This window comes from Equus quagga, chromosome 12, assembly GCF_021613505.1.
Source record: "Equus quagga isolate Etosha38 chromosome 12, UCLA_HA_Equagga_1.0, whole genome shotgun sequence".
NCBI lineage: Eukaryota > Metazoa > Chordata > Mammalia > Perissodactyla > Equidae > Equus > Equus quagga.
This window is the reverse complement of record NC_060278.1, coordinates 79,282,177-79,307,676: the sequence shown is the minus strand read 5'-3', so window position 1 is coordinate 79,307,676 and position 25,500 is coordinate 79,282,177. Positions and strand designations below refer to the sequence as shown.

General features: G+C 38.9%; 1 protein-coding gene across 1 annotated transcript; it reads left to right on the top strand.

Moving 5' to 3' along the window:
- The first annotated feature begins 594 nt into the window (after positions 1-594).
- On the top strand, positions 595-25,335 carry CRLS1 (cardiolipin synthase 1). Its single transcript, XM_046679993.1, has 7 exons — positions 595-1,031; positions 3,719-3,856; positions 8,755-8,884; positions 20,208-20,293; positions 21,384-21,452; positions 22,962-23,053; positions 25,015-25,335. Exons 1-7 carry the CDS (start codon positions 735-737, stop codon positions 25,100-25,102), a joined length of 900 nt encoding a protein of 299 aa, XP_046535949.1. The 5' UTR covers positions 595-734; the 3' UTR covers positions 25,103-25,335.
- Positions 25,336-25,500: the final 165 nt, after the last annotated feature.

The following is a 25,500-nucleotide window of genomic DNA, read 5'->3' as shown; positions in this document are numbered from 1 at the left end:
TGAGTTTCCTTATCTCTAAAAGTAAAGGTAATAATGGAACCTATCCTGGAGTTGTAGGAGGATGAAACGGAAAACGCACTACAGCCGGGATAAGAAATCACTCCTTTCGGGTAAACAATTAGTAATTGCTATTATTGACATTTTCTAATACCCATATTCTTTGGCATATACAACGCTCAAAAGAGGGAAAGGAGCAGGGAGCTAGTGTTTATTAATTACTTCTTCTGTACCAGACCCTTTAGTAATATTTAACCCTCCCACGGGGGCCCCAGAGCGCTGGACACACCTCGGACGTGGCCGTTCTGCCAGCCACAGGCCTCGGAGGGTTTGAGGCCGGGGCCTGAGACGGCTCCTGTGCTCTCCAGGCCACGTCAGCCTCGTGGTCATCCCGCCCTGCTCGTTCCTCTCCCCCTCCCCACGGACCTTGGCTCCCGATTGTAGACAGAGAGACCAGGATCCGGCTAGCGCGTCGCTACCGGAGGCCCACGCAGCCTAACGGCACTCGCCTCCCGCTGCAAGCCCAGCTGCGACGGTGTCGCAAAAGCGTCGCAAAGGCGTCCGTCCTTGGCGGCTCCAGGCCACCTGTGTAAGCGGAGTGTGCTGGACTTTGAAAACTAGCATGCAGGCGGCCGAGGGGTTTCGATATCGTGGGGGCTCCAGGGAGAAGCGGCTCGCCGGCGCCCCGGGCTGCTGAGCTCTCGCCGCCTGCGTTCCCGCGGCGCGGCTACAGGGCCATGCTGGCTTCGCGCGTGGTGCGCGGCTCGTGGGGAGCCCTGCGCGGCGTCACCTGGGAGCCGGGGGCGCGGCCGGGCAAGGGGCGAGCTCGCGGGGCCCTGCTGCCGCCCGTGCCCAGCTGCCTGGGCTGCCTGGCAGGGCGCTGGTGGCTGCGCCCAGCCGCGCTCGGCTTGCGGCTGCCTGGGGTCGGCCCGCGGGGCCACTGCTCGGGCGCGGAGAAGGCGGCCCCCAGGTCCGCGCCCGGAGAGGACGCCGCCGCCGAGGCCCGGGGCGGCCCCGCGAGCGCCGCCAGCCTGGTGGGTAACCGAGGCGGAGGAGGAGGAGGGGCAACCTTGGGCCGGGGTCGCCGGCCCTGCGGGGGCTTGGTCCTGGACGAGAGTAACGCGCTCGGGCCGCTCCGAGTCGGACGCTTCCGTTTGCGAACTTTTAAACCGTTCCCTGGAGAGAAGTTAAGGGCAGGTTATTCGGTCGGGATGAATTTGAGGGGTACTGAGCGGATCCACCTTCCGTCTCGGCGGTCAAGTTAGAATCCCTCCCACCCGCGCTTCTATTCGCACGCTTTGCTGGACTGGCCTCTTGATATTGCATTGATAAAAATGCCTCACTTGTTTTGTTAAAAGCCTATTTTTAATTTTCTGAAGCGAGTCCCCAGTATTTAGGGCAAGTCTGTGGGAAACTTCAGAAAGGTGTACAGGCCTCTCTGTTTGCTTGTGCAGGTTTGGTTCACTATCGTTTGTCCTTTGGTAACCTTATATGTTGTAGGATGAAGGATAATCAAATAATTTAAATCGTAATTCAAAGATTCTTTAACCTCTAATTATAGAAAAAGATCAAAACTCTCTTCTTGAGGTAACGGAGGGAAGTATTTGTCCACTTACCTGTTGAAATACTGCCCCAGCAGAAGACACCAGAGCACGAGTGTGGGAGAGCTTTTGATGTCATGTTAGCAAGACTCATGCAATTATTACATCTTCAATTGTTATGTCTTCAGCGGGCCCCTGTGCTGCTTTCATCAGTTGTCCAGCATGGGTTGAGGTGGCCACATCCTGGCAGGGGTGTCAGCTCCTAATAGCTAAAGCATGTCGAGGTTTGAATGCTGGATGCTTTGAGGTTGCCGTATCCTGGCTGAAGTCCTTCCCAGAACGGCAGGAGTTGGTCGAGTATGCCACAGGTTATCTGGTTGGGTAATCAGAGATTAGCTCTCTTTAATTTTGATTTAGGAACTTTTACAAATTTAATGATTAGAAATTAATGAGGTATTTTATTTTTAACTGAAATGTTTAAGTGGAGCTAAAAAGAACCCCCTTTCACTGTTCCAACAATATTCATTCCTGTTTATTCACCAAATGAAATGATCTCACTGTTTGCAAATCCTATGAATATCTAAGATTAATTTTGGAACTCTTTCCTCTGACCTTTTGCTTTGTTATTCTTTTTTCTCAATCATGAGCTGTCTCTTTTTCCCCGTCTCTGAGTTGCTGTAATGTTGGATCAGTATTTGACTCATTCTGTACCACAGTGTGGTCAACAGACTTATTTTTTTTCTCTGGAGTCTGAAATACTCTGACCTCTGAACTTGAATTTGGAATCTGTTCCAAAAATGTTCCCATTTAATTATATCATGTGGTCTACTTTCAGTGAAAGGTCCTTGAGTAGAGGTTTGTGTTGCGTCTTGTTTGATGATCGTTTCCTGGAGAATTTGAAGTTTTTCTGTAGCTTTCAATGACTGTATTCTGCCACCTGACCCTAATAACCCATTAACCCTCACAGCTAAGGTGAACTTTTCTTGCCGGGTTCTCTTTATCAATACAGACTTAGTATCTTTAGAGAGCTGCCTTTTCTTACAGGATGGCTCAATGAATTTTGAACGATGTCTTTAGAAATGGAAACTGTCACTTTTTTAAAAAATCAAAATTAAGGTTGAGGCAAATTGGTTACTGATTAAGAAAGTAGGGTTGGACTTGTGAGGAGATAGTCTGGTGGGGTAGAATTGGCAGCCTTAACTCTGGAGAAAAATCCAGGCTTTAGGGAAAGACATTTTCTTGGTATTATTTCTGTACCCTGTTGTGCAGGGTTATCTTAGCTCTGCTAGGCTGAGGCTTTTTAAAGTTGAAATAGTCGCTCATGAAACAGATTTTGTTTGGCAAAGAAGAAATATTCTTCAGAGCAGCTGCCAAGGAGTCCTTTTGTTAGTACCAACTTCAGACTGCTTGGCTCCAAATGAAGTTTCAAGGAATTATAAAGCTTCCCACATGGGAGCTGTGAAAGCCCTAAGCTTCTAGTTGGGAATTTTAACATTTCCATGGCTATTTTGAAGAGATTTATGGAATTTGTCTTTATTTCCTAAGGATCGCAATCCCTGTTCCCAGCTCCGTTTTCTTCCATCTATTTTCCAATTTAGTGATGAGTTATGTAATTAATTTTTTTTCCTCTCTTTGTATCTCTTACGCTGTGTATAGCATTTAGCATTCTTTTGATAGGTATGTGTAGAGAAGTGAGGAACATTATTTGCAATAAATGTTTTAAGCCAAAATGCCTAGGGTTGTTAATTTGACTTTTTTCTGGCACTTTCTAGACTGTTTGTCTACTTGAAGTATAAGATGTTCCTGAAGTTCCACTTTTAAAAGCAGTGTTGTAAGTTTTTACTTGTAATGGTGAAGTCATATATTAGAGGCTTCACTTATATGGTAGATAACACGTTTGTTCCTTCTTTCTTTAGGAAGAAAACCTGCTCTGTGTATAGCAGACACTAGTCTGTGTTTGGGTACATGACGTCTCTTCATCTTCTATATTCTTGACAGGTTTAGAGCTATATCTGTAAGAAAACACAATGGATTTAAAAACTCAATTTAAAGTACTAAATTTAAAGTTTATGTAGCTTTTGATCCTTAAGTTGATGGAAGCATAGTTTTCTAATATGTATAGTTATTTAAAGTATGAATTTACAGTATTTAATTTAAATTTTGTTGTGTTTGTATTTCAGTATGAAAACCCATGGACAATCCCAAATATGTTGTCAATGACAAGAATTGGCTTGGCCCCAGTTTTGGGCTATTTGATTATTGAAGAGGATTTTAATATTGCTCTAGGAGTTTTTGCTTTAGCTGGGCTAACTGATTTGGTAAGTTGTAAATGCACTCCTCCTGTTTTACTCCCCTTCCAAATCCCAGGGTCTCTACTATACTGAAATAGCACGGCCTTAGTCTCCTTTCCCATGGAAGGAAATCCTCAAGATAAATCTGACCTAGTACTTTGTGTAAGGACTTGTCTTTAGCATCTGTGTGGGTTTCTATTATTTTTTATATGATCTAAGGAAGGAAGAGAAAGTTGTAGGGAGGCAGAGAAAAGAGAGCTTTTTACTCTTGGTTTTTAACTTCTTTGTAAAAGAAAAACCCTTAGAAATTCCCCAAGGGCCAAGTATTTGCTTTAGGGATAGAAATAAAGGAGAGAAGCTGTGAGATTATTTTTCTATTTAATGTGGTAGAAATACTCTGATCTACAACAACAGTTGGTTTTACTGGTGGAGAGGGAAACAGTGGGCCGGTGTTGTGACCAGGGAACTTGTAGAGGCTGGAGCTCTGCTCAGGTTTATGCCGGCAAGAGGCCATAGGCACCCCACAGATTTGGTTCGTGGTCCCTGCTCCACACCCCTCTGACCACCCAGCAGAAGACCTTGCCCTGGGCCAGGCATTAGGCATCTTCCTTCTACTCCCCCAGCAGATGGACAAATGAGAAAAGAGCTCCTCGATACCACTCTGTCAGTTTTGGGAGAGGGAAGGATTTGTTTGGGTTATCTCAAATTAGAACTTGGAAAATGAGTTTATAATAGAAGGCTGCATATGTGTTAAATAGGCTTTTTGTTGACTGAGCAGCCATCATCATGTATGACATTATTTGTATTTATTACCCACCTTATCTCATAAGAGATTTGAAATGGCTTATAAAAATACATGTCCTACAAAAACACAGTTGAGGGAAGTGAGGAAAAGGTAGAGGAAAAAAATTTAAATCAGGGCAAAGTCAGCATGTAGAAATAGATACCATATATTCTTGTACTGGGCTGGTCTGAGATCCATGTGAGTACCCAGACGGGCAATAATGATTTGGTGCCTCGTCAAAATGATTTACGTTTGAAAAGCATTGCTTGATATTTATTTAGTAGGGATAAAGAGAAACTAATTTTCTATTAATAAAAGTTGTATAGCATCTTTCTTTGTAACGTCAGCTATTCCATTTGAGGTTCACAGAAAAAAAATTCCACCTGCCCAGTAGCATTGGTGAGCAATAGAGAATTACTGAAGATTCTTCAGGATAAACAAAGGACGGCGTTTGCATTGCTATGTGGCATTTCCAAGTATACATCAAAAATATTCTCTCAAAATGGTTTCCCTCCTTTTCAAGAGTTTAGCTCCTATTTGTCACCACTTCTCCCCATTCTCACAATCTCTCTCTTTGTCTTTTGTCTCTGCTTTTACCTCTGAAGGCTGAAGGCCTCCGCTCATTATTAATATGGTCTCCAACTCTGTCAAAGGCCACTGTACTGATAATGGAAAGGTTTTTTCTAACGTAACAGACAAGATCTTTCTCAGTGACTGGATTCGCTCTTTTTTGTTTTTTTAGAGTTTTTTTAGGTGCCACATGAGATTGCAATATTCACTGAATGGGAAAGGGCTTATTTACATTTTTCTAAAACTATGTATTTATAAGACAGTGTGTGTGGACACCTGAGTTATCTGGCACCATTTTTCACGTTTACACCGTGGAGGTTTTGATGCCTCTAGATTGGATGCAGGGCAGACGACTGGACTCATGGGCGGTTTAGGCGGGGGCGTGACAAGGCCTGATTTATGTTGTCTATGGGAGAGAGGTTATAGGAAGGCAAGAGTGGAAGCAGAGAGGCTGGTTAGGAGGCTTATAGATAGTTAGGGGAATGGTGATGATAGCTTAGACTGGGGTGGGAATTTGGAGTTGAGAAGTGAATGGGTTTGGGATATGTTTTGAAGATAGGGTTGTTATGTTGGTGGATTGCATGTGTGTGGTGAGAGAAAGGGGTTAAATATGTCTGGCAGGCTGTTACTTTTTTTTTCTTTTCAACAACCAGGCACATGAAGGTAACACCTTCTGTGATGAGCAATACTCAGAGTAGGACAGGGTTTGTGGAAAAATACCAAGAGTTGCTATGCCTGTCCAGAGAGAGGTATCAATTGAGTAGTTGAATATGGTAGTTTGGAGTTGGAGGAAGTCATGGTTAGAGATAGATTTGAGAATTGTCAGCTTGTAGATGGTCAAGTCTAGATGAAATCATCAAGGCTGTGGTAGGAGAAGGGGTCAGAGAAATGAGCAATAAGTGGAGCAATCTAGAAGGAGCCAGTGAAGGACACTGAGAAGGAATAGCTGGTGAGAAAGGAAGAAAATTAGGCAATAAGGTGTCCCTGAGGTTAAGTGAAGAAATTGCTTCAATTGTGTTGAGGTCAAGTAAGCTAAAAATAGAATTCATTGGTGACCTTTATGAGCCCCATCTCTAGAGGAGTGGGGACAGTAAGAGTGGGTTGGTAAGCAAACATGAGGCAGTCATGACAATCGACGTTGCTTTGAGTGAGTTTTGCTTTGTAGAGGAATAGGCAAATGGCGTCAAGGAAGGGTAGTTTTAGGAGCTATGTATACTGGGAAGTTTTTGTTGTTAATTAACTGATTAATTAAATGACCAGATAGAATGGAAGAGAGAGATGGGGGAGGAGAGGCAAATCACAGAAGGTGAGAGGGCCTGGGATCAGGGATCAGGGAAGGCGGAGAGGATGTGAATGGACGCAGGTAGGTGGTGCATTTGGAGGTGGGAGCATGAGGGAGTCTGACAATCTGTTTCTGTTTTTCAGCGAAAATATAGACATGATCATGAGCTAGAGTGAGAGGCTTTGGGAGGGATGGAGTAGGTTTGAGGTGAGAGCAGACAATGTGAAAAGAGAAGGTAAAACAGGCAGGCGTGGGATTGCCAGGCAGTATTTTTTTTTTTTTTTAAAGATTGGCACCTGGGCTAACATCTGTTGCCAATCTTCTTTTCTTTTTTTTTTTCTTCTCCCCAAAGCTCCCCAGTACATAGTTGTATATTCTAGTTGTTGGTCCTTCTGGTTGTGCTGTGTGGGACACCGCCTCAGCATGGCCTGATGAGCGGTGCTATGTCCGCGCCCAGGATCCAAACCAGGGAGAACCCAGGCCGTTGAAGCTAAGCATGCAAACGTAACCCTTCGGTCACGGGGCTGGCCCCTGCCAGGCAGAATTGAGTGCCCTTGGGAGATTTGTGGTCATGCATTTGAAGTGAGACCAGGCAGCACATTTAGGTGTTTTTCTTGAGCAATGTTCAGCTGCTTGGGTGCAGGCCTCGAGTACATGGATAGTTGTGTGTGAGCTGGGTTGAGGGAGAGTGAGGTAAGAGCATTATAGGTGTTTGCAAAGGAGTAGTGGTGTTGATGTCCTTGGAATCTAACGTGCGCAGAGGGACAGTGAGGACCAGAAGGTGAGGGCAGAGAAAAACTGGGAGGTTAAGTTCCCTGCGATCAGATACTGAACTGAAACCTGAATCTTCCAAGGCCCCAGCTCCCAGTTCCAGGCACTTTCTGTTAGACATTGTTACCTCTAGTATACTTAGGAAGAAAATAGATTCTTTCAGTTGCAATAGTAATAGCTAGGAATTGCTTTTTTTGAGGATTTAGTGAGTGCTGAGTGCTGCACAAGTATTAATCACATTATGTGCTGCAAACAACCCTTTGAGGTAGGTCATGTTATCTCTCTTTTACAGATGAGGAAACTGGGGTTTAGAGAGGCCGAATATCTTGCCCAAGGTCACACAGTTACTAAGTGGCTGACACAGGACTTCACCTAGTTATGTTCCACTGCAAAGAGCAAGTTCCCCCACATTGTCCTGTACTGTTGCTGTCTCTCTAACTCACTGGGGTACTTGAGATGTGGAGGACTTATTTTTCCTTTAAAATGTTCCATGTTAAATTGCATCTAAATGAATTTGTCTTTTTCTTTGGAAATAGGACTAGGAAATTCAAACATTTCTTGCAGCTTGAAGTTAAATAAAATGAGTAAAAGCCAGGTAAAGATTTGGAAAACCAGATAACATCTGCTTTGTGTAATAGGGATAGACAGTACTTGGTTTTGATCCATTTTGTGGCCCCAGGGTGGTCAGATCTTTTCTTTTCTCAAGTGAGGCTAGAGATCTGGAATTTTGTGGTAAGACTTTGAATATTTAAATGTTGGCAACTAATTTATATTTTTAAAAGCTCTGGGATGGTCACACAAATCAGTGGCAGGCCCCATTTGGCCCACTGGCAACCAGCCATGACCTCTGCTTTAAAATACAGTTGGTTTCCAAGAATAGTGAAGAAGTAATTTGCATAACAAATTTTAAGTTGGCCAAGTACAGAAGGTGGAGTGTTTTCTTCAAATAACATGTCATGCAAATACAGTCAGACGTGGAACTAACAGTGGCACTAAACAAAACTGAACAAAAAAGAAAAATAATAACAGTTAAAATTTAGAAAGTTGGATCATATTGTAGAAAAGTAGGTAGGAGTGAAGTTAGAAGAGTTTCGCAGTTAAAGGGTGGTCCTTGCAAGTAAAGGCAGATGTTTCAGCCATAGTGAAATAGCCCAGGGCTCAAAAGACGGGGCTCCTGGTCCATGCTCTGTCAGTCATGCTTTCCATGAGTTTTATTTGGGTTCTTTACATCTCTAAATTTGTGTCTGGGTTCATCCTCCAAAGGGGCATTGTGAAAACAATGAGAAATACCAGAAGGCCTTGAGAAAGAAAAGTACCGTAGAAAAGTTATTTTCAGACCAGTTGGTAATTGAAAGCTAAACGTATACCAGTGAAAGAAAGAGAAGGTTTGGGGGTAAGAAACAGAAGAGGTTTTATTACCATTTTATGAAAGTATAGTTGTTGTTTAGTATCTCTTAACCTTCAAGATATCTACTCTGTACCTGTTATGACTTTATTAAAAAAAACTTCTATTTTCAGTTGGATGGATTTATTGCTCGAAACTGGGCCAGTCAAAAATCAGCTTTGGGAAGTGCTCTTGATCCACTTGCTGATAAAATACTTATCAGTGTCTTATATGTTAGCTTGACCTATGCAGATCTTATTCCAGGTAAGAACGCCGTCATGCGTGCTTTTAAGTAGCATAGGGAAGAATGACATTAGTCAGCTTAGGATTTCTCTTGTTTGAGACACAAATAATTTTTGTTCCAAAAATATATTTTTCAACTTTAAACTGTTTCCCTAATTTTAAACTATTGAACTATTTTGCTTATCAAGCTATTTGTTTTACTTTAGAGTTTGTGTCCTTGTTATACTAGTAGAAGCTGTTGTTTTTTTAGTAAGATTATTTAAAGTTAAAATTAAGCAAATATTATTTCACAGTGCCACTTCATTTTAGTCTAGACTCTTTTGAAACTGTATTATATATTCTTAGTTCCTTTAAAGCAATTTAAAGTTTTCCTAAGTGCGTTATTTTTTTAAGTACAATTTAATCATAACAAATGAGAGCTTTGAAATCCTGAAGATGTCTATAAAATTTCACATTGTTAGATGCTATTATGCAATTTCAAATCATACATGTAGTCTCTATATTATCTGAATACTCTTTCTGACAAAATTTTATGATCTCTTGCTTTGTATTTTGCATATACTTTTCTGCTTGTTCATTTTCTACTTAGCTGTATTTCCCACTTTTTCTCCCTCAGTTTAGGTTAAACTTTTTGTTTCCTAGAGTTAGAAATAGAGTCTGGGAAGAAAGAAGCTGTCACTGGTCTTTCAGTAGCATGTTATTGACATTTGATGGGAAAAAGTGTAGTGGTGTTTCAGTCTGGTATAGTGTCCTCAATCTGGAGATTCTTTTTCTCCTCTACCTTTAGGCTTTTAAATTCCCATACCAAATTAAAAAATGAATTGGATTAATGTTTATATTTATGTGTTTGAAAGTCAGAATTGTGATATGTGTTTATGGTTGAGTTGTTGAGGGGCAAGGGTATTCTCATTCTAATTAATGTAATTTGTAGGGAAAAAGAACCTACAGAGCATTCTGTTGACGTTATTTAAAAATCAAATGATTGTGTGTGTGTGTGAGTGTGCATAGTTTCATGCCTCCAATTTTTCAGGGTTACTTTGTATGATGTTGGATTTTACAAGTGTTGGCCAGGTATTTTCGCATTGAACATAGAAATTGTTTCCAGGTTTTGGTGTTAGGGATTATGTTGCTGTGAACTTTACCTAAATAATTGGTATAGGTTGCTTTCTGAGCCCATACTTACTTTCATTATCATTCTGGGAATTTCCATTTTCCCTCTCACGTGTTGGGTCTGTTTTCCAGGCTGCCACAGCTTCCTTGTGAAGGTCTTCCTTTTGGTGGAGAGCAGGCTCCAGTTGTTTCCTGTGTAAGGACACAGCCATAACAGCCAAAATTTTAGAGGTTTACAATGTCTTTATTTTGCAGACATCTAAAATGTCTTTCTTCTGCCCTCCGTACTTAACTGATGTTTGAACTGGGCGTAATTTTCAGTTGCAGGTTATTTCCACTCAGAATTTTGAACACTGTTCTCCAGACTTCCAGCTTCTGTCTTGCTGTTGAGAAGTCTCATGCCATTCTCATACCTTTGCCTTTATATGTGATTATGTTTTGTATTGAAAAGCTTTTAAGATTTTTTTTTAGGTTATTCCTAGTTGATGTTTTAAAAAAATTCTCTCTCTTAAAAATTAATTTTCTAAAAGCTTCTATAGATACCCAATTATCCCAGTACTTTTTATTGGAAAATCTGAACTTTCCAGACTCACTGCAGTGTCCATATATACATGTGTCTATTTCTGAGTTATCTGATTTTTCCCCATTGATGTGTCTATCTTTGCACCAGGACTGTTCTTTTTTTTTTTTTTTTTTGAGGAAGATCAGCCCTGAGCTAACATCTGCTGCCAATCTTCCTCTTTTTTTTTTTTAAAGATTTTTTTATTTTTTCCTTTTTCTCCTCAAAGCCCCCCGTACATATTTGTATATTCTTCGTTGTGGGTCCTTCTAGTTGTGGCATGTGGGACGCTGCCTCAGCGTGGTCTGATGAGCAGTGCCATGTCCGCGCCCAGGATTCGAACCAACGAAACACTGGGCCGCCTGCAGCGGAGCGCGCGAACTTAACCACTCGGCCACGGGGCCAGCCCCCAATCTTCCTCTTTTTGCTGAAGAAGACTAGCACTGAGCTAACATCCGTGCTCATCTTCCTCTACTTTATACGTGGGACGCCTACCACAGCATGGCTTGCCAAGCGGTGCCATGTCTGCACCCGGGATCCAAACCAGCAAACCCCAACCCACTGAAGTGGAATGTTCGAACTTAACCGCTGTGCCACTGGGCGGCCCCAGGACCATTCTTAATTATTATAGCTTTGCTAAAAGTCTTGGTATCTGGTAGAGCAAGTCCTTCCACCTTTGATATTCTTACACTTTTCCATTTATGTGTAAATTTTAGAATCAGCTTTTCAAGTTACCCAGAAAACCTGTTAGGATTTTAATTGGGATTGCATTCAGTTTATAGATTTATTTGAAAGAATTGATATCTTTACAATATTGAGTCTTCCACTTGACAAATATGATATATCTACTCTATTTAGGTCTTTCTAAAATGTCAGAATGTTAGTTTTTTCCAGAGGTAATAAATGACTTTTTATCAGATTTATTACCAGGTACTTGGTAGTTCTTGGTGCTTTTATAAATGGTAACTTTTGTGCATCATTTTGTAGTAAGTATTGATAGGAGGAAAATCAATTCTATTTCTAATGTTGATTTTTGTGTCTAGCAAACTTGGTAAAGTCTTATTCTAATAATATAAATGTAAATTCTCTGGCATTTTCTACGTCCTCAATTATGTATTATCTGTAATTAATGGCAGCGTATTTCTTCTTTTCGAGTCCTTTTACCTTTTCTTTTGCTTGTCTTACTTTGTCACAGTACAGTATTGAATAGAAGTGGTGCCTGTTGTTTTATTCCCGATCTCAAATGGAAAGCTTTCTTTCAACATTTCACATTAATTACGATATTTCCTGTACTGTTATGTAGATACCCTTTTTTCACTTTACGGAAGTTCACTTCTTTTAGGAGTTTGCTAACAGTTTTTATTACAATTGGATATTGAATTTTATCAGATTCTTTTTCTTCATATGTTATGATAGTCATATTTTTTCCCTTTAAGCTATTAATGTGTGAATTACATTATTGATTTTCTAATGTTAAACAAACCTGAAATTCCTGATATAAATTGAGCTTGTTCATGATATGAAGGTATTGCTGGATTTGGTTTGCTAATGTTTTGTTGAAGATTTCATATCTACATTCACAAGATTGGCCTGGAATTTTTTTCTCTAAATATCCTTGTTAGGTTTTAGTACCAAGTTTATGCTAATCTCATAAAATGAGTTAGGGAGTCTACTCCCCCCCGCCCCCATTTTTGGGAGACGTTTTTTTTTCCCTTGAATTGTTTTGCCAGAGGCTTGTCAGTTTTATGAATCTTTTCAAAGAGCAACTTTGGCCTTTGACAAACTTCTCCAACTTTCTTTGGGTTTTCTTTGTTCTTTTTCTAAATTCTTTAGATCAGTTTTGTCTAGAATGGGAGTCATAGATGAAATTCAAATTTTCTAATAGCTATATTAAAGAAACAGGTAAGAATAACTTTAATAACATTTTATTTAACCCATTAGATCGAAAATGTTATCATTTCAATGTGTAATCAATAAAAAATTATTGAGATTTTTTTCATACTGTGCTTTCAAAAGCCAGTGTGTAGTTTGCACTTAGTCAGCACCTCTCAATTCAGACCAGCCACATTTCAAGTGCTTTTTCTTCTCATGGAGCTAGTGGCTGTTGTATTGAACAGCACAACTATAGATGGATCCTATTTAACTCATTTCTTTGCAGTTTTTCGAAAGTTGTGTTTAAGGCTATACATTTTTCTTGAAGTATCCCTTTCACTGCATCTCATATGTTGATATTAGTATTTTTGTCATTATTGAGTTCAAAATATCCTAGTTCCATTATGATTTTTTTCTTTGACCTAGGAGGATAACAAAAACGTATTTCTTAATTTGTGGGGATTTCTAAGGTATCGTTTTGTTACTGCTTTCAAGTGTTACTACTTTGTATTCAAAGAACATGCTCTGATTTTTAGCCCTTCAGCCCAGTATACAGTCAAATTTTATTAACATTTTATGCATGCTTCAAATGATTGTGTGTTCTGTAGTCATTGGGTGTGATGTTCTCTATGTATCCATTTGGTCAGTTTTTAATCCTGATGTTTACATCTATTTCTTTACTGACTTCTTTTTCCGTTTGGTCTGCTTGTTCTGTTATGGAGAGAGTGTATTAACATTTCCCTCTCTGTCTAGGATTCCGTTACTGTTCTTTGTAGTTCTGATTTGTGCTTATGTCTTTTGAAGTCATGCTATGAAGTGTATATAAATCAGAATTATGTCTTTTTGGTGAATTGAATGTTTTATTATGAAGTGATCTCTATATCTCTAGTAATAATTTTTAAAGTCTGTTTTGTTGACTGTTACACTAGCTACACTAGCATACTTTTGGTGAGTGTTCACATGACAGAGAAATCTTTTACTTTCAACTTGTCCAAATCTTTATCTCTTGTAAATAACATATAGATAGATAGATTTTCTTTATTTTATGTAGGCTAAAAATATTTTATATTTCAATTGAAACATTTAATCCATTAGCATTTACTGTGATTACTAATATTTGTGTAGCAGTCTTCCATTTTATTTTATATGTTTTATTTGGCCCATATGTTCTATCCTACTTTTGTGTGTGTTTTTTATCATTATATTTGTTTTTCCTGTACCAGTTTGAAAGTTTTGTCCTCTGTTTCCATTTAGTTATTCTCAAAATTATAACATTCATCTTTATCTTATTGAAGTTTAATGTTAACAACTCTGTACTCATTCTGGGCACTGGAAGGCCCTTAGAATACTTTAACTCCATTAATACCTTTCTCAATTTAGGTTATTGTCGTACTTTAATTTTGTGTATTTCTTAAACCTGCATGATATTATTGTTTAGAAAGTCAGTGTTCATTTAGATTTATCTTCATATTTACTTTTTTCTGGTTTATATTGTTTGATATATTTCAGACCTTCCATCTGGAATCATTTTCATTTTATCTAAAGTATATCTTCAGAAATTCTTTTAATCAGGTCTACTGTGGCACATTCTTGTCTTTGTTTTTCTGAATATATTTTTATTTTGCCTTTTTTTTAAGTGAAAACATTTAAGTTCCACTCTTAGCAAATTTCAATTATGCAATACAGTGTTAGCAACTATATAGTCACTATGCTTTACATTAGATCCTCAGACCTTATTCATCTTAAAATTGAATGTTTTTACTCTTTTACCATCATCTCCCTATTTCCCCTACCCTCCAGCCTCAAGCAAACACTGTTTTTTTGTGGCTTTTTTGTGAGAAAGATTGGCCCTGAGCTAACATCTGTGGCCACTCTTCCTCTATTTTTTATGTGGGACGCCACCACAGTGTGGCTTGATGAGTGGTGCTAGGTCCATGCCTGGAATCAAAACCCACAAACTCTGGGCTGCCAAAGCGGAGTGCACGAACTTAACCACCGTACCACTGGGCCAGTCCCTAGCAAACACTTTTTTACTCTAGTTCTGTGAGTTTGACTTGTGTTTTAGATTTCACATATAAGTGATACCATGTAGTATTTGTTTTTTTCTGTCTTCTTTTGCCTTTATTCTTGAAGGATATTTCTGTTGAGTATAGAATTCTGGGTTGGTAGTTATTTTCTTTCAGCACATTTACGGTATCATTTAATTGTTCATTTCCATTGTTGGTAATAAGAAATCAACTGTTAATCTATTTCTTTTTTGAAGGTAATCTTTTTACTTTTGCTGCTTTTAATATTTCTTCTGTCTTTGGTTTTCCACAGCTTCACAATAATATTTCTTGGTATGACCTTCTTTTTTATTCATCCCACTTTGGATTTGTTTGGCTTTAATCTGTGGATTGATTTCTTTAATCAGTTCTGATTAAAATCCTGAGTCACAATCGTCAGATGTTGCTGTTGCCTATTTTTCTCCTCCTTTTAGGCCTGCAGCATACCTATGTTAGACTTTCTCACTGTATCCTTTGAGTACCTCAGCCTTTCTTCTGTATGTTACCTCATCTTTTCTTTCTGGGCTCCATTCTGGGTGATTACTAATGAGTTACTGTTTCATTTCAATAATTCTCTCTACAGCTGTGCCAAATTCTTATAATTCTTAACTTCTATTGTATTTTTCAGTTACAGCATTTCTATTTTATTCTTCAAACTTACTAAATCATCTTTTATAGTTTTCAATTTCCCACTGAAATTTTCAATCTTAGTTTTTATATCCCTTTGAACATAGTGAGCTTAGTTGTTTAATAGACTGATTATTCCAAAATCTTAAGTGTTGTAAGGGTCTCTTTCATTTGTCTGTTGTTTCTATTCGTTCTTATTCATGGTATCCTGTGTCATGGGTTATTTTTGACTGTTTAGACACTGCATTAATATTTGAAAAATAATTTGGAGGAATATTTTGATGGCTAGGAGGATGGCTTCACTCTCCAGAGAAAATTTTTTGTTCAATTCTACGAGGTGTCTAAGAATGCTTACAGTCTGGGACCACCTGCACTGCCAGATGGTGGGACTTTCTTGTAATGCCTGGTTTTCTTTGGGCCATCTCCTCTCCCAACCCTATGGTTCAGATCCCAGTTCAAAGCTAGGAGGTAGTTAGGGCTCTGGGCTTTGACTACTATCCCTTCAACCCCATGAGGCTGCCAAAAACCCCATTCAGCTTTGTGGCTACTTTTTAGGATCAGGGATAGTGGCATTGAGTGTCTATGCTTGTTTTTCTGAGTTATCACTCTTTAATAGGTATTAGCCTGACAGTTTCTTAAAACCTTGTAAGCTTTTTGATTTCAAGATTTTTTTTTAATGTTTCTCTTTAGTTATTTTATCGGGAAGATTGTTCAGAATTACTAGTCAGATATTAATGGAAGCTGAACCCCAGGATCTTTTCATTATCCTTGTAGTTCTGAAATTTTACAATGGTATATGCTCTAGATCCTTCTAGAATTTGTAGTGAGGCTTTCTTTCATTGTGCTGTGTACTAAATAGGCCCCTCCGTTTGAAAATTCATGCTTCAATTCTGAAAATTGTGTTATGTCTTTGATAATTTTCTACCCTCTGTTTTCTTCATTCTCTTCTTTCTAAAATTCTTTAATTCTAATCTAGTTCTAAATTCTAAAATTCTCATCAGAATTGAGCTTCATGGATTGATTTTCTTCTTTTCTCTCTTATTTCATTTTGTTAACTCTGTCTTTTTGTTCTCTTCCTGGGAGATTTCCCCAACTTTGTCATTTACCCATTCCACTGACATTTTAATTGCTATCATTTTTAATTTCCAAGAGCTCTTGTACTGGTGTTCTTTTTAGAAAATGTGCCTTTTTCTTATTTCATAGGTAAGTATCATCATTCAGGATATCTTCTATCTGTGTATATATATTTTTTAAAGGGTTTTTTTTTTTTTTACCTCTCTGTTACATCTTTTTCTTTTGAATTCCATTTTTTCCTATGTATTTTGCTGTCTCCTTCATGATGGAGACCTTACTAAAATATCTGGTGATCCTTGGCTGCTCACTTCCATTTTAGTGAGGCATAAAATGTTAATTGGGTGCTCTCTGGGCGTTGGTGGAATTTGTTGGGGTTTTGTGCTTCCCTCGAGGGCGAACAGGCAGGGACTAGGCATGGCCCTGAATTCTCAGTACCTTTAGGTTTATTCTGTAGATAAGGGCTCTCCATGTGTTCCTTACGGATTGCAGAGGCCTTGCCACCCGTGTTTTGGGAGCTAAGCTGTGGGAGAAGGCTGGGGGTTCTCAGTGTTTAGTATGTTGACCTTCACTTGATCCCATTCAACCCCAGTGACCCCTAGCTTTAGAGGTTTACATGTAGAACAAGGGTTGGCAAACTTTTTCTATAAAGGGCCAGATAGTAAATATTTCAGACTTTGTGGGCCACATGGTCTTTGTTGCAGTTACTCAACTCTGCTATTGTAGTGTGAAAACAGCCATAGAAAAAACGTAAGTGAAAGTGGTTATGTTCCAATAAAACTTTGCTTTTGGGCACTAGAAATTGAATTTTATATAATTTTCATATATCATGAAATAGTACTCTTTTGATTTCTTTTTTCCCCCCAACCATTTAAAAACGTAAAAATAACTCTTAGCTGCAGGGAGCCACAGTATTGGTGTAGAGACCCAGCAGAATGGTGTTAGGGAGGGCTCTGGGGACACAGATCTAACTGCTGTTTCTGTGGACTTCCTGGGTTTCTCTGGTGCGAGTTGGCCTGCTGCTTTTGAGCATCCCTTTCTGAAGGACTTGGGTATCGGCTTTCCCCACTGTTGAGGTAGTTATTCGTAATAAACTTAGTTAAAACTTTAAAATTTGTCTCCTTTACCCATAGTCTTTGTCTTTGTGTCTTTTCATTCCTTTACTGTCATTTTAGAAGGGTTTTGGAGAGAGAGGTATATACGCAGTCTTACATCATCTTGTTTTTATACTGCATTTTTTTAAAAGTTCCATCCACCTTGATTTGAATAGCCTGGTTTCTTCAAGAGTAGAAATTTGCTTTCTTCCTCAGCTGGAATAATAAATAATTCTGCTTTTCTTCTTGCTCTTCCTATGGGAGGGAAGAGAAGGGTGAAAACAAATTATTTGATTTGTTAACAACAGTGGATGTGAATCTAAGTTAATTTCTACTTGCTTAGGTGCATTTGTTCTGCCACATTTACCAAATAATGATTCCTTTCCATATCATTGTGTTATTGGTTTAGTATATAGCAAATACTTACTGTTGGTTTAAATCAAGTTCTAGAATAATTATTCTGTTAAATTTATTTTCAATGCAATATAGATAATGACCACTTTTAATAAATAAAAGTGACTTGATTTTATTATTTCCCTTTAACACTAATAAAGTTTGCCTACAATGTACCTCCTTCTTGTAGACGTTAACTATATTTCAGACAGAGTTAGCAAGTAGGGAGGAATACTTTGGAGCAATCCCTGACACTTTTATACCCTCTGGCCCCCACTAACACACTATCATACTCTGATAGGCAAAATGAAAGCTGCTTTAGCCCTGGAAGAAAGGGAAGGGAAGGCCGAGAGAGAAAGCAGGAGCAGTTAGAAGATTCGAAAGCCAGGGAACTGGATAAAATTGCCCAAGAACCAAAGTAAGAGCCTGTATTTATTGCTGTCAGTTGGCAGAGGCCTTAGTGGCAGATGGTGCAGCAGGGTCCCAGCCTGGTTGTGCATGTGAATCCCTGAGGGAGCTTTCATCTGTGCTTTTATCACAAGACTGGTACAGATGGTAAACTGAGTCCAGAGTTGCTGATTGCTAGTCACGCTGCTGGGTTGGAGCCTAATGCCCTGCCCCAAGCACAGGTTGTGAATTCCATAGACCTAGGTTCCATTCCTGGCTGTGCAGTCATGTGCCACATAATGAGGTTTTGGTCAGTGACGGACCGCATATACAACGGTGGTCCCATAAGATTAGTACCATATAGCCTAGATGTGTAGTAGGCTGTACCATCTAGGTTTGTCTAAGTACACTCTGTGATGTTCACACGACGGTGAAGTTACCTAACGACGCATTTCTCGGGATGTATCCCCGTTGTTAAGTGATGCATGACCGTACTACTTACTAACTGGTGACCTTGGCCTGGTTATATAATCTGCCTGAGGCTTGTTTTCCATATTTGTAAAATGGGGATAGTGATAGTCCATATTTCATGGAGCTGGTATGTAGATTAAATGACATAATATGTATGAAATGCTTAAAACAATGCCAGATGCTCGGTAATTTTGGTACTTAATTGAACTAGAACTCACGTCTTTGCTATGTATTGAATTGCCTCATCTCTTCTTCTGCAGAAAGTTCTTGTTTAGGATTAAATTGTATTCTTTTTCCCTTTGGTGATGAAATACAATAGCAGATGTTTATTTTTATCTAAAGTCGTGTTTAAGAGTTTTACTATATGTAATTTGCATGTTTGCTTCATTTTAAAATCTGATTCTTATTAGATTTTGACAGCAAATGATTATTATAGAAAAGCTTGTTTTCCAGGCCCAAAAATCCTCCTGGAAATCATGGCTGACTTGTTTTGTACTTGGCTCATGTGGCCATGCCTTCTGCGTGCTCCAAACGCCATGACTTGAGTGGATAAGAATTTTCTCTTTGGAATAGTCTTGTCATCAAAATCTAGGCCAAGGATCAACACTTAGATCACAGCCTTGACCAGCAAAGATTTAAATTTTAAATATGTAATTAATTAGTGAGGTTGTTCTTAAGTTGCAGAACCAATAGCATGTCAAAACTGCAGAGGACCATAAGTGTAACCTCAAAAGTAATTCATAAAAGAGCTGTTTGAAAGTCTTACGGAAAGGATGTACATGATCCTTTTATTTTAATAGTTTAAACCAATGTGAACTGTGTGTTCAGGAGTTTTTTCTTTTTTAAAAAAGTTGGGTTTTTTTTTCTTAAGAAAAATATATATTCATGGTTAAAACTTCCTACAGTACAGAAAGATGTTTAGTGAAATAAGACCTCTGCACTCCTATACTCATTCCACAAGAGAGTAGGGGTTCCTTGGGTATCCATCTGAAATATCCTTCTGCTAGCTCTGAGGCTGTGCTGTAGAATCTTAGGAGTAATGAGAAAACTATCAAAAAGTTTAATTCATGTTTAATTAGAATTCCTTGAGTAAATGGGGCATGAGAAAAAATAGCAATTGCCTGGGTAAGAACTGGCCAGACTAGAGTGAAAATATTTTGTTTCTCCACAAGCGCTACATAGAGCAAATTTTACTGTTCATAAAATAGTCTAGAATCCAGAAACAACCAATCAAAGCTCCTGAGACACCAGACTGATGTCAGGACTTTGAGTCCCAGCATCCTTTCCAAGCTCTTTATCATCTCATTCCATGTCGTTATAGTGAGCATGGTGATCTTTTTTCCAAACACACAAAGCTGAGAAGTAACAAAGGAGATAGTGGGAGCTAAGTAGAGCTGACACTGATGACTGCAGCTTAAAAACATACCCAATGAAAAGAAATAAGAAAAAGAGGCAAGAGGATCAACATTCTGAAAGGCACACATAGACTTTAAAAGCCATAGTCTGTCCTTCGCTTTGTTTTGAGGGCAGGTTAAAGAAGAATATAAAAATCAGTGGTTCACTATAAGGACCCTAAACCATTAAGTGTTTATTATAAAATTTTTACTTGTGTGAAACACCAGTTTATGGTAAGGCTGACTGAAGCTTCATTGTATGCATAATGTCTTAGTAATTTTCGAAATCCCAATCAAAATTATTTTATATTTGATTTTCAGTTCCACTTACTTATATGATAATTTCAAGAGATGTAATGTTGATTGCTGCTGTTTTTTATGTCAGATATCGAACTCTTCCAACACCGGTGAGTTTGTTTCAAAAAAATATATTTTTACTATTACTTATAACTTAAGGCAAAAAAAAAAAAATCACCCTATCGTATACCGAGTTTCACTTTATGGGAATAATTTATGGCATTTTTTTTTGATCCATTAACCAAGAGTGGAAAAAAAACACAGCAGACATAACTATCATCTTGCTGTTTGAAGTACCCATGGAGGTAGTTGTTCAGTGAACATATGAATATCAGAAATCAGTTTTAAAAATCCATGTTTTTGTTTTAAGTCAGAATCTTTTACGTTGATACCACATAAAATTTAGACAGCTCACCCCGTCCCTAGCAGCACTTAGGAGTGTTGTGTGTAACCTGGCCCCCTTTCCTCTCTAACTTGGTCCCTGCTGTGGCTTACATAGAATTGGGTTTGTCTGCTTATTTGTTTATTGGTTCTGCAAATATTTGAGCACATAAGCATAGCATATACCCATCTTTTGCTTCATAATCCAGTGAAAATAGGAGTATTTTATTCATTTTGTTTTTTAATCTATAAAAGAAAACAAGGGTTTTTTATTGAGTTCATTTAGTAAAAAGGTGTAGTCATGCAGACTTTATGATAGTTATTGTGTTAGAATTTTATAGGAATGGAGAAATAAATCCATTTAAGTTTTTTTTTTTTAAAGATTTTATTTTTTTCCTTTTTCTCCCCAAAGCCCTCCAGTACATAGTTGTATATTCTTCGTTGTGGGTCCTTCTAGTTGTGGCATGTGGGACGCTGCCTCAGCGTGGTTTGATGAGCAGTGCCATGTCCGCGCCCAGGATTCAAACCAACGAAACACCGGGCCGCCTGCAGCGGAGCACATGAACTTAACCACTGGGCCACGGGGCCAGCCCCCCATTTAAGTTTTAAAACTCTATTTTCAGTAGCCTGTGTATGATGTATAAAGAATGTAGATACTGTTCATTCAGGATAATGAAAGAGGATGCAGATAAAGGGTTCATCTAGCACAGAGCCAGGCGTGTGGTAAACACTCCATAACTGTTACATCGAATAACAAAATGTTTATTTTGAACTTGAAGGATAAATTGAATAAACTTTATCTTTTTTGTCCTCTGCCAGCGAACACTTTCTAAGTATTTCAATCCTTGCTATGCCACTGCTAGGTTAAAACCAACCTTCATCAGCAAGGTAAGAGACACACAACATCCTTTTAAGTTAGTCCCTTGTGAATGTTTATTATAGTGAATGTAAACCTCAGTCTGGAGCAGCTGAAAATGAGACGAATTTAAATGCATTGACTACAGAGGTAGAGAGTGGGGTCCTTAAGTCTCTGAATGAGGTATATTAGGGCCACCATTTAGGGAAGGTAGAGGGAGTGGAAATGTAATTGCATCTTGATTGAGACACAAAAAGATTATGAACATCCTTTCTGGGTTCACTACTCCCTTCCCTGTGGTTGGAAACACCATGTAATAAGGTCCTTTTGTTTTTAAGATCGATTGTTACATGGAAGGGGATAGGAGACAGTTTTATTCACTGATAAACAACTGCTACTGTGTCATCCATCCTATTTTCCTGAGCCCTCTTCACACAGAAGATGTATGCCAATCTTTGCACACCCAGAGGACACTATTAATGCCTCTCAAGGCACGTTTGTTTTTTTAGTGGCCTTGATAGGTTTGCTCCAATCATTGTTTTGCCCCATCCCTTGTGACAGAGGTTTAAGAGGTTAGGGATACCAGTCATCTTTAGGGCAGAGGCTGATTACTTTCATACCAGAGACTCCCTGGGGTGCACTTTTACCTACATAGATGGTTTTTTTAATTCAAGTGACTTATATTTGTATCAAGTACAGTGATTTGAGTGTAGCACTACATAGAAAGTGGCTTAAAGAGGTTCAGGCACAAATGCCTCAAATCCTTGGTCTTGCAAGAAGTTCTCCAGACCATTTTTATTATGTTTTTAAAACGAGGCAGAATCCTTGTAATTTGGTTGCAGAATGGATGATGGAACATAGGTGTTTCTCTAGGCACAGCACCCACTGATTGCTCCTTCACCCAGTTTCCCCCAGAACATTCCTCACGATGAGTAGAGGGGTCTCCGGTGTCTTTCTGGTTCTGTTTTCTTCCTTTCTCCTCCATGCTATCTTTTAGGGTAGGGAAACCTACTCATTTCCTCCAAGGAGCCTCTCTCAGGGAGATGAGTGCATTTCAGTTTTCTAACCTTACAGGTTGGACAGGTAGGCAGGTAAAGGGAACACTGAATGAAGTGTTGGGAAATCTGAGCTTTGGGTTTGGATCTGTAACCCGCTGTGACAGCAGGCAAGTCACTTAACTCATTGCCTTTTCATCTGTGAAGACGTGGCTTAATTATTTCCATATTCACAGGGCTATTTTAATGGGCAACTGAAAAAAGGCACAGAACTTTGCAATATTATTGAATTTCTCTGGAAGTTCAAGATAGTGGTATTTTCTTACAGTTGCCCTTCCCCTCACCATAAAGGGCAGCTGTGCAGACAGATGGGCCAGTTAGTGAAGTTCTGTCTTTTTTGTGTCTGTCTGCTGCTTTGGCAAGGATATTACAACATGAAGCATGCTGAGGGTATGTTGTGTTACACTGTGGCTTATGCCTTTGTCTCATAATCTTGAAACAGGATCTGGTTCGCACTGTTCATTTATGGCTTTTTTTTTTTTTTAGGTAAACACAGCAGTCCAGTTAATCTTGGTGGCAGCTTCTTTGGCAGCTCCGGTTTTTAATTATGCTGACAGCATTTATCTTCAGATACTGTGGTAAGCTAAATTTAGAATCACTTTCTGAGAATGTCAACAGAATGGCTTATTGTGACAATTCTAGAATTACTTTGTTCTTTCGTGTTTATTGAGCACTGGCGGTGTAAAGCTGAAGGCTATATTTTATGGTTGATACCATTCTTAAGAAGCTTACTATCAAGTATGGAATGTGGAAGTTATATTACAGGAGCTTTCCTGCAAGTTAAAAGAGCTGAGAGGTACAGATAATGCGTTGGGGTTTCAGAGGAGGGAAAGATAGTTCCAGGTAGGAAGAAGAGGGAAAGCTTCAGGGAGGAAGTGGCATTTGAGCCATGAGGTCTAGGTGGATTTTATACAGGGAGAGATTGACGGGAGACCGTTCAGCTGAAGGACAGACCCTGAGCGAAGTCAGAGGGGTGAGAGTGGATAAGGAAAGCTGCATCCGGCCTAGAGAAAGGGGCATAGTGGGAGAGAAACTTGGAGAAAGGAGTTTGAATTTTATCTTATTATGCTTACTTATAGCCTTGAAAATGTGTCCAGTTCAAACTTTGAGTCCAAATGTGCCACACTGATTTTGAAGCACTGTATTGTGTAGTACACTTTTCACTCTATAATTAAAACCTTCTTGTTTGATGTAGTCTGAGCTAGAAAATGGTTAACCAAAGTCAGTTAAGCTAAAGAAGCTTTAAAAATGATACACATGCTAAACATTTCATTTTCTAAATTATATAAACGTAGGACCAAGGATTTTTCTTTTTTTTTAAAGACTTTTTTTTAAAATATTTTATTTTTCCTTTTTCTTCCCAAAGCTCCCCAGTACATAATTGTGTAGTTTTAGTTATGGGTCCTTCTAGTTGTGGCACATGAGACGCCGCCTCAGCATGACCTGATGAGCGGTTCCATGTCTATGCCCAGGATTCGAACTGCCAAAAACCTGGGCCGCCAAAGCAGAGCACGTGAACTTAACCACTTGGCCACAGGGCGAGTCCCCAATGATTTTTCTTTGAGTATAGTACCATCAGTGGGAGTTTTTTCTTTCTTAGATAAACTACATCCTGTCCGTAATACAACCTCTCTGATTTTCATTTTATGCTTCTTTAAAGTGATATAAGAATTTAAGAGATTTACAAAGCAATCTGAGTACAGAAGCTTTATAGATTTTTACCCTTTTCTCTAGTATTTAACAATCATTTTGCCTACTTACTTTGGCACTATTTTTTAGCAACTTACCTTGTTGTCAAGTCTTTCCAAAGTATCCAGCTTAGTTCTCAGAAATAGCAACTCTTTCTACACGTGTGTTTCATTGGTTTATATGTGTATTTAGAATATGAAACGGGCATACACAGGTTTGGGATCACAAAAACAGAGTCTTGGTGATCCTACACCTCACCTGGTGGAAGCAGACGGGCATGGGTGCCTAAAAAGAAACCTGTTTGCTGCGAGCATTCGGCAAGCCATGAGCATCACTTGTGTAATTTGAAAGAGTTAATTCTGGTTAATCTGGCAGTTCACTTAAGGAAAAATCAGTAAAGCAAGCTGAAATTTATTTAAAATGACTCAGATATTAGAATTCTCAAAATCTGCAGGAAATCTTCTAATCCTTTAAGCAGCATGGAGCAGTGGAGAGAGCACGTGTGCTCTAGAGTTCAAACCAGGCCAGGCTCCAACACAGTTCTGTGCCCTGAGCCAGTCCTCTGGGGCTCTGGTTCCTCCTCTGCAAGATGAGGTTGTTGTGAAAATACAGGGAGAACATTAGACACCTAGAGTGATGTCTGGGTACAAATGACAGTTGCTGCTATTATTATTTTTTCAGGCTCATTAACTAGATTAATTTTGTTTGACATTACTAATTTAGATGGTCTTAAAGAAAAGCAGTGTCTTTAGATTCTTGTGGTTAAAATTTACACCTCATAGCCTTTTTTACTTTTTAAATAACTCTCCTGTTTTTTAGACTAAATTTTCTTTCTTTCCTTCCATAAAAGGTGTTTTACAGCTTTTACCACAGCTGCATCAGCTTACAGTTATTATCATTATGGTCGGAAAACTGTTCAGGTGATAAAAGGCAAATGAAAGTCATCCATCATTATTAGCAAGGAAGCAATACACGTCATCGGCAGCAGGGCCAGTGGAAATCTACAGGAGTTTCGCCATTTTCGTGTTCAGCTTGAAAAAGGACTTGTCAGAACAAACCATGTCATCAAAATTGAAGTAATATGCATTGAAAATAAGCTTGATCATGGGCAAATGCAGAATTTCCAATGTATTTTTAAATGCAAATAAAACTATAATTTAGAATTTTTTTATCTTAGGTTTCTTAATTTATAAGGTACCAATTATTCCAAGTATTGTCTGTCATTTTTTAATGTTTTTTTAAAAAATAGTCCAGCGCACGGAAACTGAAGAGTTGCTACTTCTCTTTGATAGAAATTAGATTGCTCACAAAGCACTAGGGAATTTCCTGAGTTTAA